Source organism: Mus musculus, chromosome 1, assembly GCF_000001635.26.
Source record: "Mus musculus strain C57BL/6J chromosome 1, GRCm38.p6 C57BL/6J".
Classification (NCBI taxonomy): Eukaryota; Metazoa; Chordata; class Mammalia; order Rodentia; family Muridae; genus Mus; species Mus musculus.
This window is the reverse complement of record NC_000067.6, coordinates 78,377,968-78,392,321: the sequence shown is the minus strand read 5'-3', so window position 1 is coordinate 78,392,321 and position 14,354 is coordinate 78,377,968. Positions and strand designations below refer to the sequence as shown.

The window sequence follows — 14,354 nt, the reverse complement described above, 5'->3', positions numbered from 1 at the left end:
GGGTACTACCACACCCACCATACCAGCCATAAAGGACATCGTAATTGGATAGCTTTAAGGGAGTGTTTGGATTTCTAGGCAAGATGGCAGCCCGGGAGCCATGTCAGAATAAAGGGATGGTTGCACTTGTGGAAGCAGAGGGAGCAGGAATATTTTAAAGTGAGTGCTTTAAGTGCTGTTGCTGTCTTCCTACAGCTAGCTTCTCCTCACAGGGCGTTAGAATAGCATTTGATTTGGGAAATAAGAATGTATTTTGGGTTTAACAATGAAATGCCCTATCAGGTGACTGTTTGGTCATCGTAGTCTGGCACTATTTGCTGTAAACTTTGGTGGATGTAAACATTAGGAGGTGCCCCTCAGTGGACCAAGGTCCCTCAAGCGTGCCTTTAAAGATGAAGTCTGCCCTATGCCTTCCCTTCCATCAGGTACTGAAAACCTTCCACTGCCACACACTCCTGCCATTGTGATGTTCTGTCTTTAACGATTTTTTTTCCCTAAATGACAGCACATTCCCGGATCTCTCTGGGTACTGATGATGCTCTGTGTACTCGGCTGGACAGTGGAGTATGGGTGAAACCTAACTCACAAGTCAGCATGAACTCAAGACATGAGACCTCATATACTTGTGGGTCCTGGCATGGCAGGCATTTCAACACGTTACAGCACCGCGGGTGCAGCTTGTTGGTTACATTCCTTATGAGTTCCTTGTCCCACTGAGGAAACGATCTACATCTGTGTGGCCAAGAAGACTACTGTCTGAGGTGGACCTGAGACCCAGCCCTGACCTCCTCCAACCATGCTGGCTGACTGAAGCATCTGACTAACTTGGAATATGGAGTGGCTGGGGATATCTGGAATAAAGAGCAGGGTGACCCACTGCAGCCATTTAGCTACATAAGACCACCCGATTCGATGAAATCTGAAACTTCCAATAGCTAGTGGGTAGCATTTATGAAATTAAACACCAAGTCAAGGCGATGTGTCTCAAATGGCAGGAGGAAAAAAAAATCCTCCTTGCAGCAATCACAAAATTTTGAAAAGGTCTTGACTATAATTATCATCTAAGCAGATATTAAATGAAATTCTTCTATTTTCAACATTTATTAATCTCCTGTCATTTATATCGTTCTAAAATAAAAGAGGCACCATTCCTAGTAGCTGGTTCCCTAACCAGGGGCAGCGTCATCCTTCGAAGGTAATTGGGGGTACCTGACTCTATCCTGCCCCAGGCCAGGGGAGTCTGGCAGAGGGATTTGGTGCGATCATCTTTGCCCTGGAGGATCATTTATAAGGATTGTAAACCTTTTGTGTCTGTTGCAAGCCCAGAGAGCAGAGATTCCCGTCTGTCTAGGCAATAGCTCAGACAAACCCTTCCTCAGGGAGAGAACATGTCAGGCAGCCCACACTCTGCTCTTCGTTCTAGGGCCCATTCTCCCTCAAAGGCGTATATATCAGATTTGGGTGCTAAGTTAGAAGTTCACGTTATGAAGAAACTGTTCAACATCCCTACAGGTTCCAGAGTCCCTTCATTTTTTACCTCATAAATCTTAATGTCCCTCAAAACAGTTTTAGGAGAAGTTCTGAATTGTTCTTCTCTCTACTCCCTCGTTCTACAATTAGAGGTGAGTGGCGGGGGGGGGGGGTATGAAGGCCTCCCCCAACCTTACCTGATACCGGTCCATGGTAGAGATGAGGAGGGTGAAGGAGATGGCGGTGGCCGCCATGGCGTGGGTGGATGGCATTCCGTACTCTGCAATAATTCTCTTTTCAAGTCTCACAACGGGAGGAAAGGAGGGCCGGGGCCACTTCAGGATGTCCTTGGCCACCTGGCCAATATACATCACCAACTGAAAAGCCAACGATCAGAGGTAAGTATAACTTTAAAAAGTACGATAGCTGAATCTCTAAATACCTTTTCTCTGCAGTTCCCAGGCTGCCACCTGGAGCCCTGTTCCCTCTGTCCTGACAAGCACTGGGAATGTCTTGCAGGGCAGGCTCAGGTCTTGATACCAGTACAGCAAGCACTTTGTCAACGGATCATCCCCTGGACCTCTTTGTCATATCCTTAACAAACAGTCAAGTAGCTTTGTGTGTGTGTGTGTTGGGGGTCGCTCTCAGCCAAGTAGGGTGTCTTCAGAGACCACACTTTAAATTACTGTCTGAGGCCAACCTGGGATTTGCTTAACATAGTTTTCCCCTAGGAGGTCATTTCATGAAGAAATTTCCCTCAGTTTTTTAAAACATTTTTTTTTTTGGATTTATTTTATGTATGTGAGTGGTCTGCTTGCATGGATAGATGTGTAGATTCCCGAGAACTAGAGATACTGATGGTTGTGGGCTGCCCTGGAAATGCTGGGAACCAAACCCGGGTCCGCCACAGGAGTAGCATGTGAGCTTAGCTGCTGAGCCATCTATCCAGCCCATACACGATCTTTTCTTCTAAGTAGAAGATAGAAACCAAGATTTGCTGTTCATGATCTCCAAAAATGAATGAATGGGGCTGTCAACCACAGACTCATTTGTTTTGTCAAAGAGCTTTATATGGTCACCCCATGACCCGTGAACCTGGGGACAAGAGCAGTGTGTCTACCCAAGTACCTACCTTTGTAACTCAACTCATGGCCCAGGGTTGGCAGACTGTACCACCAAAGGTGAACCTCTTTCCTGCCTCCCCTCCCCTCCTCTCCCCTCCCCTCCCCTCCCCTCCCTTTCCCTTCCCTATCATTCCTTACCCTACTCTTTCCTTCCTTTCCCTTCCCCTCCCTCCCCCTCCCCTCCCCTCCCCTCCCCTCCCCTCCCCTCCCCTCCCCTCCCCTCCCCTCCCCTCCCCTCCCCTCCCCTCCCCTCCCCTCTCCTCTCCTCTCCTTTGCTTCCTACTCTCTGTCTCCTGTCCCCTTCATTTCTTCTTCCTTCCTCCCTCTCTTTCTCCAGTCCACCTTCCTGAGGTAGTCTTCCTGTCTCCCTCCCTCTCTCCGTTTATGCAGGAACCCAGGACCCCTTTCTGGCAGGAGACTCTCCTGCACAGGTCAGTGTGCACTTAGTTAGAAGGCCTTAGTTACCAGCCTTCTCATCTTAACTATGGCAACAGAATCTATGGTCGCCAGGGCTTGGCTTAGCTTCTGGTGGATGGAGTCGTCTCACCTTGGGATGGAATTCTTAAGAAGGACTATTTCAAAAGTACTTGGACTAGCCAGCTGATTGCCAGGAATTTCCACACAGGGATGCTTTCTCTCCACACTTCAAGTGGCAGGTTAATTTGGCATTGTATCCTCCCCAGGGAGGCACAGTGCCTGGGTTAAAACCCTGCAGAGGCTATCTTGCACAGCAGGACAAATCCCCAGGCTGTAAAGCCTCATTGACAGCCGCTGAATTCCATCCCTGTGATTTCCAATGGACTTTGAAACACAGCCTCTTTACCATCCCTGATTACCAAAATGAGTCTCCTGGAGCCACTCTTTTTATGTCTCCACCTCCCTCCCAGGAACCTGTAAAACCTCATCCAGCTCTTAGATGGGGCATGTAGAACACTACCGACTACCAAGAATTTCTCAGAAGCTGCTAAAAACATTTCACCTCTGCCCCTTCCTCACCACCAAAGTAAACAAAATGTCACAGTCATAGATGACAAATTCAATCAAAATACTGAAAATTCACAGCCCTGAAGCCTTAAAATCGTAACATCAAGAGAGATTGGGTAACGCTTGAACCAAATCTAATTTTCTTGAAGTTTACAAGTCTCTTTGACTACATTTTTATTCTCCCTTCTATGCTCAAAGGATGTTTAGAATTAGGACAATTCTTCAGGTCCCTTAAAAACACTGCCACACCTACACATTGTTTCCAACTTAAAAAAAATCCAAATGAAAATGGATACATAAGTAGCTCTCTTTAAGCAAGAGAAAACAGTCCTGAAATCTTCAAGGCAGAGGTAAAGAATTGGCTCACAGTATGGTGCTCTGTCTCTGCTAGTGCTGCTCAGGACAGCCAAGCGAGGGTGTGCCAACCTTGTATCAGCTCCGTGGCCTTGAGTAGGGAAATGGGCTGCACAGAGTCTGGTTAAACACAAGAAAACATTCAACAGGAAGTTATTCACAGAGCTCTGTGGGGTGCATGCTTTAGTTTGGATCCTAATGGGAGTCACTGCGACCTTTAGGTGGGCCACCAGCTTGTTTTTCCTTTCTCTTTGCTTCCGGGCCACCATGAGGCAAGCAGCTTCCTCTACCAGCATCTGCTACCTCACCCACCACAAGGCCTAAACACAGGGCGTATAGATTTCAAGCTTTCACAGCTGTGAGTCAGAATGACTATTTCTTTTGTCTAAGTTGCTTATCTCAGACATTTTGTTACAAAGCTGACTCAAACAGTTGCATGTAGGAAGGCACTTGGGTCCAAAGACCCTGGGGCTGAGTATTAAGGGAAAATGGCTTAATTAAGAGGAGTGAAGGGAAAGAGGTGCTCTGGTCGCAAGAACAACATGAGCAGAAGCTTCGATAAATGAGAATGGGGAGTGGCATACAACTTACTAGGAGACTCGAACCTTTGGAGTTGCACAAATGAGGTACAGTGGCATACATCCTCTAAAATGACTAAGACAAATGGAACCAACCACATCAGGCAGTGGCAAGGATAGAGTTCTGGAGCTCTCTTAGGCACTGAGAATGCACAGCCACTCTGGAAAAGTATGGCAGTTCCTAACGATGTTAAGAGTATTCTAGTCATGTGATCCAGCCATGCCACCCTAGACATTCACTCACAGCAAAGGAAAGCATGGGCCACACAGTTCTGCCTATGGATGTTCACTGCAGGGTTTGTTGGTTTGTTAATAGTCCCAAGCTGGAAACAGCTCAACTCCCATCAGAAGGGGACTAAAATGTGTTGTCATCAGTCAGTTGAATGCTACTATGAAACAACAAGAACCCTGAGCTGCTGACATACGTTTAAATAGAGACAAAGCTAAGAACGATACTGCAGAATGAAGCATCACAGAAAGTGAATGGCACAGCTAAATGCTTCTAAATTCATATAAAATTCTTAAAAATGTGAGCTACCTCACAGTGAGAGAAAGTGAATATTTATTTGCTAGGAAGGGGAGAAGCCACAAAGGAATATGAGGAGGTAGGGGGCATGTGCACACAGACACACACACACACACACACACACACACACACACACACACACAGTACTGCAGGTGTCCACAGAGTCCAGAAGAGGGTGTATGATCTCCTGGGGCTGGAGTTGCAGATGGTTCTGAGCTGCCAAGTATGGGGGTTTGGGAACTGAATAGAACAAATAGAGGTTATAGGTTTGACAGAATTGAGAAAAAAGGATGGGTCTGAGATGTCAAGTGTTCAACACCATATGCCACTGATTATATAGTAACACAGCAATGTACATATTGGAGTGGTAAAGTGCAGAAACCTGACAATGCCACATGCTGGTGGGGTTTCAGAGTAAAAGAAACACCCATTCATCAGTAGCTGGAAAGCAAAATTGTAAGATCACTTCCAAAGATGATTTAAAAACATTCTTTTACAAAGTTAGACATATTCTTATCATAAGCTGGGGATCATACTAGGCATTTATACAAGTGAGTTGGAAAAATTTATATATACATATACATTATACATGTATACACATACATACACATCATATTCATATACACATACATATGCCCTACACATGGGTATCTATACAAGCTCTATTCATAATGGCCAAAACTTGGGAACGAACGAGATGTTCTTTAGTAGACTATACGTGTATGTGTGCATTGTGGTACATTCCAAGAATGGACTATTATTCAGAATAGAGACAAATGAGTGATCCAGCCATGAAAGGCATAGAAGAACCTTAGATACAGAATGCTAAGTAAAATAAGCCAATCTGAAAAGGCTACACAATGTAGTTCTTTCTATAATCCATTCAGGAAAAAGCTATACTTTGAGGACCGTAGAGCCATCAGTGGTTGCTGGGGCAGAGAGATGGAAATATGAGTGGCAGAGCAGAGTCTGTTTATGGCAGTGAAACCATTCTGTTTGATACTCTGATGATACATATGCCATTGTCTACTAGTTACAACCCAAGGGATATAATCCACAGAGGGTGAAGCTTAATGTCAGCTGTTAACTATGGGTGACCAGGATGCGTCAATGTGGGGTTACTGGTTAGGCGAAAGTTATCACTCTAGTGTGGGATGCTGTCAACAGGATCAGAGGGCATATGACAACGCTGTAATTTTTGCCCAGGTTACTGTCAACCTAAAACTGATCTAAAAAAATAAAGACTATTTAAAGTCAGAAGACAACCATTTCTTCATTGATGTCTCAGTTAAAGAGTCTAATGATTAACTCAACAGGACTCACCATGAATAAAGGACTTCACTCTATTGTTGAAGGCCCTCCTTCTTAAAGGGATCTAATTAACTGCCACCATCCATCCTGTTCCTTTGGGAGAAGGCCCTAAAGGCCTGGCCATAAAAGCAAAAATCCAGGAGGAGGGGACGCAGGAAGCATTTCAGATCACTAATGGCTTCAGCAAACTAACTGGGTTTCTTTGCATTGTGCTTTGAGATGGCCAGGGGTTTTGTAGGGTTTGGGTTGATGACAGATATTAACCCTTTTTCTTTTTCTTCCTTTTTCTATTTCTTTTTCTTGCTTGCTTGCGATCTCTTTTTGTGTATGTAGTGTATGCATTAGTGTGTACATGGAAGAGGGAACATGTGTGCACATGTGGAGGTCAGAGGTCAATATCAGGTATTTTCCTCAATTGCTCTTATTTTATTTTTTGACACAGGGTTTTTTTTTTTTTTTTTTTTTGACAATCACTAAATCTGGAGGTTACCATTTTGCCCTACACTGGTGGGCCACCTATCCCTGAAGATCTTCCTGTCTCTTCCCAGCCTCTAGTACCAGGGTTAGAGGCATGCAGCACACCCAGCCTTTATGTGGGTGCCGAGGACTGAGCTCAGGTCACAGTGTATGTACATGGAGCATTTTATTACTGTGATCAGCTGGACCCTGCTTTAAGTTCCTCCAGATTGTGGGAAGACTGGCTTTTCGGGCTGCACATTGCCCTGAGAGACTCTAATTTACAAGCAGCTTTTGAGGGTAGATGACTGTGTGGCTGGGTATACCTGCAAACAATACCATCTGTCTGGCACCAACCATGCAGCCCAGATAGATAAGTGATTATTTCCTGGGAGACAGGTTGGGGCACATGAGCATGTTAAAATCATGTCACAGAAACCTTGCCGAAGAACTTATTTGATACACAAGATTAAAGAAAGGGTATAATTCCCTTACTTGACCCCATAAATAGGTGAACATCAACTCCAATGATGGTAAGAGATGTCTACCTGTCATGTGACACCAACCTGTCATGTGATGCCAAGGACCAATATGTAGCGTACTCCCAACATTCCTGTGGTGGTTTGAAAGAAAATGCCCCCTGCCCAGGCCCGTTGAGAGTGGCATTATTAGGTGGTGTGGCCTTGTTCAAGTAGGTGTGGTCTTGTTAGAGGAAGTGGTCACTGGGGGTGGACTTTGAGGTCTCAGATGCTCAAGCCATGCTCCCTGTGGCAGCCACTTCCTGATGCCCACGGGTTCAGAACTCTCAGCTACCTCTCCAGCACCACGTCTGCCTGCATGCTGTCATGCTTCCCACCATGATGACAATGGACTAAACTCTAAACTTAAGCCAGTCCCGATGCAATGTTTTCCTTTATAAGAGCTGCTGTGATCGTTAAGACCCTAAGACAACTAAGACAACGGCTCAGCTCGGTTCCTGGTCTACTAAACTGCGGCTCTGCCCACCCTTCTGTTTCCATCAGTCTGCCCACTCTGCCTTGGGCCTGAGTCAGCATTCTCCCTCTCTGCCCTGACTCCACAGCAGTCTGACTTACAGAGGCAGCACTTATCCTGCAGCCAGCTTGGGTGCTGCTCTCATTAATACAGGCTCCATCTACATTTCTTCAAATAACTCTTGAAACTCTGCTGCAGCCTCTTTAACTTTTTGCATCCATTCTGTAACTCAGAAGTGTGTGTGTGTGGTGCTATGTAATACGAATTAATATTAGTAATTAATACTGAAATAAAGGAACCCGTGCTCACCTTGGCTAGATTACTAAGGAAAGCGGGATTATCAGGAAATTGTCGCCTTTTAAACTACAACATGGAAAGAAACAAATGTGTTCAACTGTGTTTCGAGTATAGCATGCTCATGACCTTCAACCCACTGAGCCCTCTCCTCTCCCTGGATATTAACCTAGTTTGTTAGTTCACTCTGCCTGCAATATGAATGAAGTGCAGTGGACAGATGTGGTTCTCAGATCAACAGCAGCCCAGCGGACCAACTCCCTCAATGGGAACTGCATCCTTGCACCATAGAGGAACATCCAACATATGGCTATCCCAGAAAGCTGGATTTCAAAGAAGCTTGGTGAGAAGCTGATACACTTTCTCCTAGTGTGCCAGCCTTCTCTCTATTACCATCCAGAAGGAAACTGCTGTGTCTAACACATCCTCAATTAGTGGGGCTTTACTTTTCACCGTAGTGTAAATAAAATCTGAACTGTTTAGGAAACAGAAGATCATTGAAACTGCTTTGTGACCAGTAAAGCGGCTAAGGAAGTTCTGAAAGCAGAGCTGCACACTCATACCTTTGCTGGCCACCCACATAACAGTGACAGGTGTCCTCACATCAAGGCTTTGTCATATCATTCATCAGCTGTTGGAGACTAGAGAACAGGGAGAATTAACCTGGAAAGACAGCTTTTCCATCAGTTTATACCCACTCTGTTTTCTGGTAGATGTGCATGTGTGTTCACATTTCTGCAGCAGAATTAGGCGCACAAGGGCACACATGTATGTATACATGTGCGTGCATGTGCCTAGAGAGGCCTGATCTCAGTGCTGACCATCTTCCTGTATTGTTTTCCATCTTGGTTTTTGATTAAGTCTCTCAATGAACTTAGAGTTCATAGATTTGTCTAGATTTGTTGGCCAGCAAGCCTCCAGGGATTGCCCTGTGTCCACATCCCCAGTGCTAGGATTACAGGCATGTGCTGCTGTGCCCAACTGTTTATGTAGGTACTAAGCATTTGAACTCAGGTCCTCACGCTTGCACAGTAAGCACTTCTGCTCAGCGAATCACCTCACTGGCTCCTCTATCCCACTTCTTTTAGGAGATGGGGAGGGTGTGAGACAGGGTGTCTACATAGCCCTGGCTGTTCAGGGGCTCACTATGTATACCAGGTTGGCCTCAAACTCTCAGAGATCTGCCTGCCTCTGCCTCCTGAGTTCTAGGATTAAAGGTGTGATGCACCACCATGTCAGACTCCATTCCACTGCTGCTGCTGCTGCTGCTGTTGCTGCTGCTGCTGCTATTACCACCAAAACTGCCGCCGCCTCCACCACTACTAAGTCGTCGTCATGCTTGCTCATGCACAGACAAAAATAATAATAGAGGAAGAAAAAAGAAAAACCCAGAGATCAGAGTGTGTCTCTTCTACGTGTCCTTGAATTCCCTTATTCCAAAATTGACACTGTCACTATTGACAATGCCTGAGAATCCTGATGTCACTGGAAGCAAGCTACTAGGATTATTAAATTCATGTCCTCAGTCCTGTTTAACCCTCCCCTGGACCCCAGTTCCATAGAGTACTAAGAGGTGAGCACTCAGACCACATAGAATCCACCAGCTGGGGAATGAGTCTCCTCAGGAGCACAGTGTGGGAGCTTCTTTATGCTCTGCTGCAGCCATGGCGTCTCCAAGCCCAGAGTTTCCCAGGTTTCTTTGGCTGGTGGTCCTGTTGACTCGGGCTCAGTTTTGTTTTGCTTATTTGTAACCCTCCTGGAATACACACTGTTCTGCAGGCTCTCCTTTTGCTTCAGGGAAGGGATTAAAAGCAGTTCTCTGGAGCATCCTAGAGGCCTACCATCCACTCAGAAACGTCCTCAAATGGTGCATGTCTGTTCATACTTCTGGATTTAATTTTATTAGTAACAATAATTAAAAAGAAAAACAGAGCCCTTTAACTATGGGTGCGATGGGGGTCTGTGCTGGTGTGTGGGTTTGTGTGGGTGAGACAATGGAAGAGACATGTCATTTCAAACTAAAAGAAAAAAAAAACAAAACAAACAATCCTCAGCTGGAAGCACCTAACTAAGCAAGGAAATGGAGCAAACACCTTGCACCAAAGAGGAAAACAGAAAGCCAGATGTTACATACCCAAGTTCTACAAAAATACGTAAGGCCAAAGCACAAATGGGAGGTGAGGGAAAGAAAAGAACCAATATAGTTCTGACACTCATCCTTCCCAATGCTCCATTTGATCAAGTGCAGATCTGCTGCTGAAATGTTGAAGAGAAACACTAAAGGCACAACCATCAACAATGCATAGATGTGCTGTGTACCGCAGGAAAGTCACTGCAAAGCCCTCAACAGACAACACTTACTCTCAAGTACAGATTTTACCCCCAGAGGGCTTTTTCACAGATATTACTGTAATGCTCGTATTACCTCTGTTTTACAGATGTAGAATCTGTAAGCATGTAGACGCGTCATGTAAGCATGTAAGCATGTAAGCATGTAGACGCGTCAGGCCAACAGGAGAGTTCTGTAGAGGAGCCGAGCTTAGCCTTTCAAACGCTGTTGCCTTTTAATAATGAATCACCACTTAGCACCTGACAAACCTACTACACCGGTAAGGCAGACGGGAGCAAATATGGTGCCTGAGAGCAGAGACTGGTCCTTAAATAGGCCAAGTTCTATCAATGCATTAGAGCCATCTGGAGCTCAGTGGAGGCCGATAGGGGCTGAAGGACGAAGATGTCTCTTGACGTGAAAACAACTACCAAATACCTGCCACCATTGTCCCACCAAGGGAAGGTTCCAATCTTTTACTCCCTCTTGGGTAATAACAGCACTGAGGGTCTTCAGTCCTAGGAGTCATCCGATAGATATAAAAGTAAAATCACACAGAAGCCCACCTCTGTCAAATAAGCAAATACCCAAACAACAACAAAACCCTGAGAACTGTAAATATGCATGATAGAACAGTGGCTAAATAAATTATGCAACATTCAAGCGCAATTACAGCTAAATGAGAAATCCAAGATGCTGTGAGAATATATTTAGCTCCTATTTGCATGTTTTAAATGGATTTACATATAAATGTGTGTAGGCACATGGGAAAATGGATGATAAATCTGATGGGATTTAGATGGGAGTTCTAGGGTGGCAAAGAGATACGCTGAGCATGGTGCATCTTGTGGGCTATTAGAGATGTCTGCACATGTAATGACTACCTGCTTTCCCCACTGAGTAGCCAAGTTTACCCTTGGTCGCGATGGAGCCAGAACAGCCTAATGGCCAGCTATCATGTGTTTTCAAGCCTGGCTGGGCTAAGTTTTAAGTGGCTTGGAGTCTTTTCCCGTGAGCCTCCTACCAATCTGGCTGAAGAGGTTTTACTCATGAGCTCCAAGTTCACTGTCCTCAAGTGTTTCTCAAAGTGCAAACCTTCCTCCCAGACTCTTCCCCTCATGTAAGTCATGCTAATAAGCCTTAACATTATGCTTTAAGTTGGTGGAACATTTAATAAAACATTCCTGAAAACATTGTCTTATAGATGTGTGTGATGTGTGTATGTGTCTAATGTATACGTGTATGTGTGATGTATACGTGTTTGCTCACACATGTACATGTTTGCGCAGCCTATACATAAGCTGTAGAGGCCAGAGATCAATGTCCTGTGTCTTTTTGTATCTCAGTCTTTTCTGAGACAGTATCTCACTAAATCTGAAGCTGGAGGCCAGCATGTCCCCGGGATCTACCTATCTCTACCCTCCATGTTGGGGTTACCTATACGTACCCCCATGCTTGGCTTTTATATGGACGCTGAGAATACAAGCTCAGATCTTCATACTCATTGAGCAAGCACTTTACCTATGCTATTTCCCCAACCCCCTGTTAATTATATTTGAGAAATATGATTAATCTACAATGTATATATTTAAATTAATAAAACAAAATAAAACCATCTTGCAGACTAAGCAGTTAGAAATCACAACAGTATTATTACAATCACACAATTACCTATAGGTAACTCATCATTATGTGACTGTGGCTAGTATATGGATATTTTATCTCTCAATCCCTACAACAAGCCCAGAATATGAATGAATTAGTGAAAGTAAGCCAACTTTTTGTTTTCTGAAATCTGATTCTCAATAGATTTAAAAGATCTTTTTTTTTTTCTATTAAAACTCTTGTAATTAAACAGGCAGCTGTCTGGCCAGTCGTACACATAGTAAGAAAGGGTTTCATAATCCAAAATTTCATATTACTTGCTATTTGAAGTTTAGAAGCCAAATGAATTCAAACAGTACCCAAGAAAACTTCTGTTTCATCGTGAAGATGGAGAAAGTATTTGTCTCTAAGGAGATGGTCATAAAATAGATTTTCCTCCTTTTCCCTGTCTCCTCCCAACAGAAGCACCAACATCTAAAATCCTTAACAAAATAAAAATGTAACTCTCAAGATTAAATTGAGCTTTTGTAAAATGTCTCAGGTTTGCTGGGGATAGGGGCAAGAACGAGCTGGGAAAAGTATAAAAATCATTAAATGGCATCCTGTCCGGTGTGTCTTGGGACAGATCTAGCTTCTAAGGTCATCTAGTCTTGAATTAACTCAAGACAAGAAGAGATGCAGTCATATCTCCCTCTCTTGTCCTTCAATATCTCCTCACAGATGGAGAAGGGAGGCCCACTCAGCTGACCCCATCAACTTTTACCTGACTTTAGGCAAAAGTCCCAGACCTCCTTTTATAAAAAGGTGGGTTTTGGGTTATTTTGATTTTTTTCTTTTTTTGCTTTGTTGTTGTTTGTTTGTTTGTTTATCTTTAATGGCCTCTCCATGTTCTGAGCTGCTGAAGCTAAGGCCACCTGAGACTATCTGTCACTGGCCCTCGTTCTTTTTTTTTTTTTTCAAGACAGAGCTTCTCTGTATAGCCCTGGCTGTCCTGGAACTCACTCTGTAGACCAGACCAGGCTGGCCTCGAACTCAGAAATCTGCCTGCCTTTGCCTCCCGAGTGCTGGGATTAAAAGGTGTGTGCCACCAACCCCCACCCCCACCCCCGACTTTTTTTTAGTCTTTTTTTGGGGGGCGGGGCTCACATTCTTAATGGAAGGAAACAGAGATTTGAGGGATGGCCACATCAAAGAAATAAGAAAGATTTATTTCTGAATTATTAGACCCTGAGGGATACAGCAAAGCCACCCATCCAGGTTCTGACTGGCATCTGCAGAGCCTCGGGGACTTGCTTTTCTTATGAGCAGCTAGCTCTGAAAGAAGTCTTGTCTGATGGCACTGACTCATACAATTCCTGCTAAAAACCAACAGGATTAAAAACACTTCCAACAGGGAAACATCATTGAAGAAGCCTGTGTGCTCAGAGGATTGGTAGAGCAAAGTCCAGCATTTCAGGATTTCCATTTTAACAATGAAACAGATGTCAAAGACAAAAGGCAACCATCCCCCAGCCTCTTAGGTCTCCACATTCTTGGTCCAGAAAGTGGATGTTACCAGCCACGTCTCCTTTTATGTGAAAATAGCCATACATATGTGGGGGAAGTGTCAGTCCATGATGAGGCATTCAGTTATCAGCAGCCCATGGACAAACTGAATTAGCAGCTAGAGACGAGCGGAAATGGAGAGCGAAGGGAACATACAAGGATTATAAACTCAATATGAAGCCTAACAAGGTTATGAGATCCATAACTGCAGGAAGTAGGGAAGAAAATTCACTTAAGATGATGCAGTTTGGGAGAGGCACCCTGGATGTGAGTCTGCTAGGGCAATCTAGGGGCACAGCCAAATGGACTCCTCCAGTGATTTATTCAACGTCTATTTTCATCCTCTGCCTGATGTCATGGACTGTTACCAGCACTGGGAAAAGCTAGTTTCAAATTCATTTCCAGCCACTGGACTGTCAGCACAATATTCACAATCAGGAGTGAGTGCGAGTAGCAAAACTACCCTACAATCTAGACATCGGGTATGTGATTTTCTAAGACAGGGTCTCACTGTGTAACCTGGCTAGCTTGGAACTCACTGTGTAGTCATGGCTGGCCTCAAATTTGCTGAGATCCTCTAGCCTCTGCCTCCTGAGTGCTAGGAGTATAGGAGAATAATTATGGGTGTATTCTTCAGCACCCTCAAATCAATAGCATAACTATCAAACCCCATCTGTTTGTCACTGACTTCCTTCCTTGCTTCTACCTCACGTCTCTTCCTTCAAGGGTAAAAAGAGACCTTCAAGTGAAAGCTAGAATCCATGGTTATCATCAGGCCCTGTGCG

The 14,354-nt window shown here is 44.5% G+C and overlaps 1 protein-coding gene across 7 annotated transcripts in view; it reads right to left on the bottom strand.

Moving 5' to 3' along the window:
* The window catches only part of Sgpp2 (sphingosine-1-phosphate phosphatase 2), a 110,741-nt gene that overhangs the window by 27,968 nt on the left and 68,419 nt on the right, over nt 1–14,354 (bottom strand). For all 7 annotated transcript variants that reach the window (XR_373543.4, XR_373544.4, XM_011238695.3 and 4 more), the window contains one exon: nt 1,668–1,847. Coding sequence is in view for 5 of the 7 variants with exons in the window: in XM_011238695.3 (XP_011236997.1) it covers nt 1,668–1,847 (180 nt within the window). In the remaining 2 variants the exon portion in view is untranslated. The remainder of the gene's footprint in view (nt 1–1,667; nt 1,848–14,354) is intronic.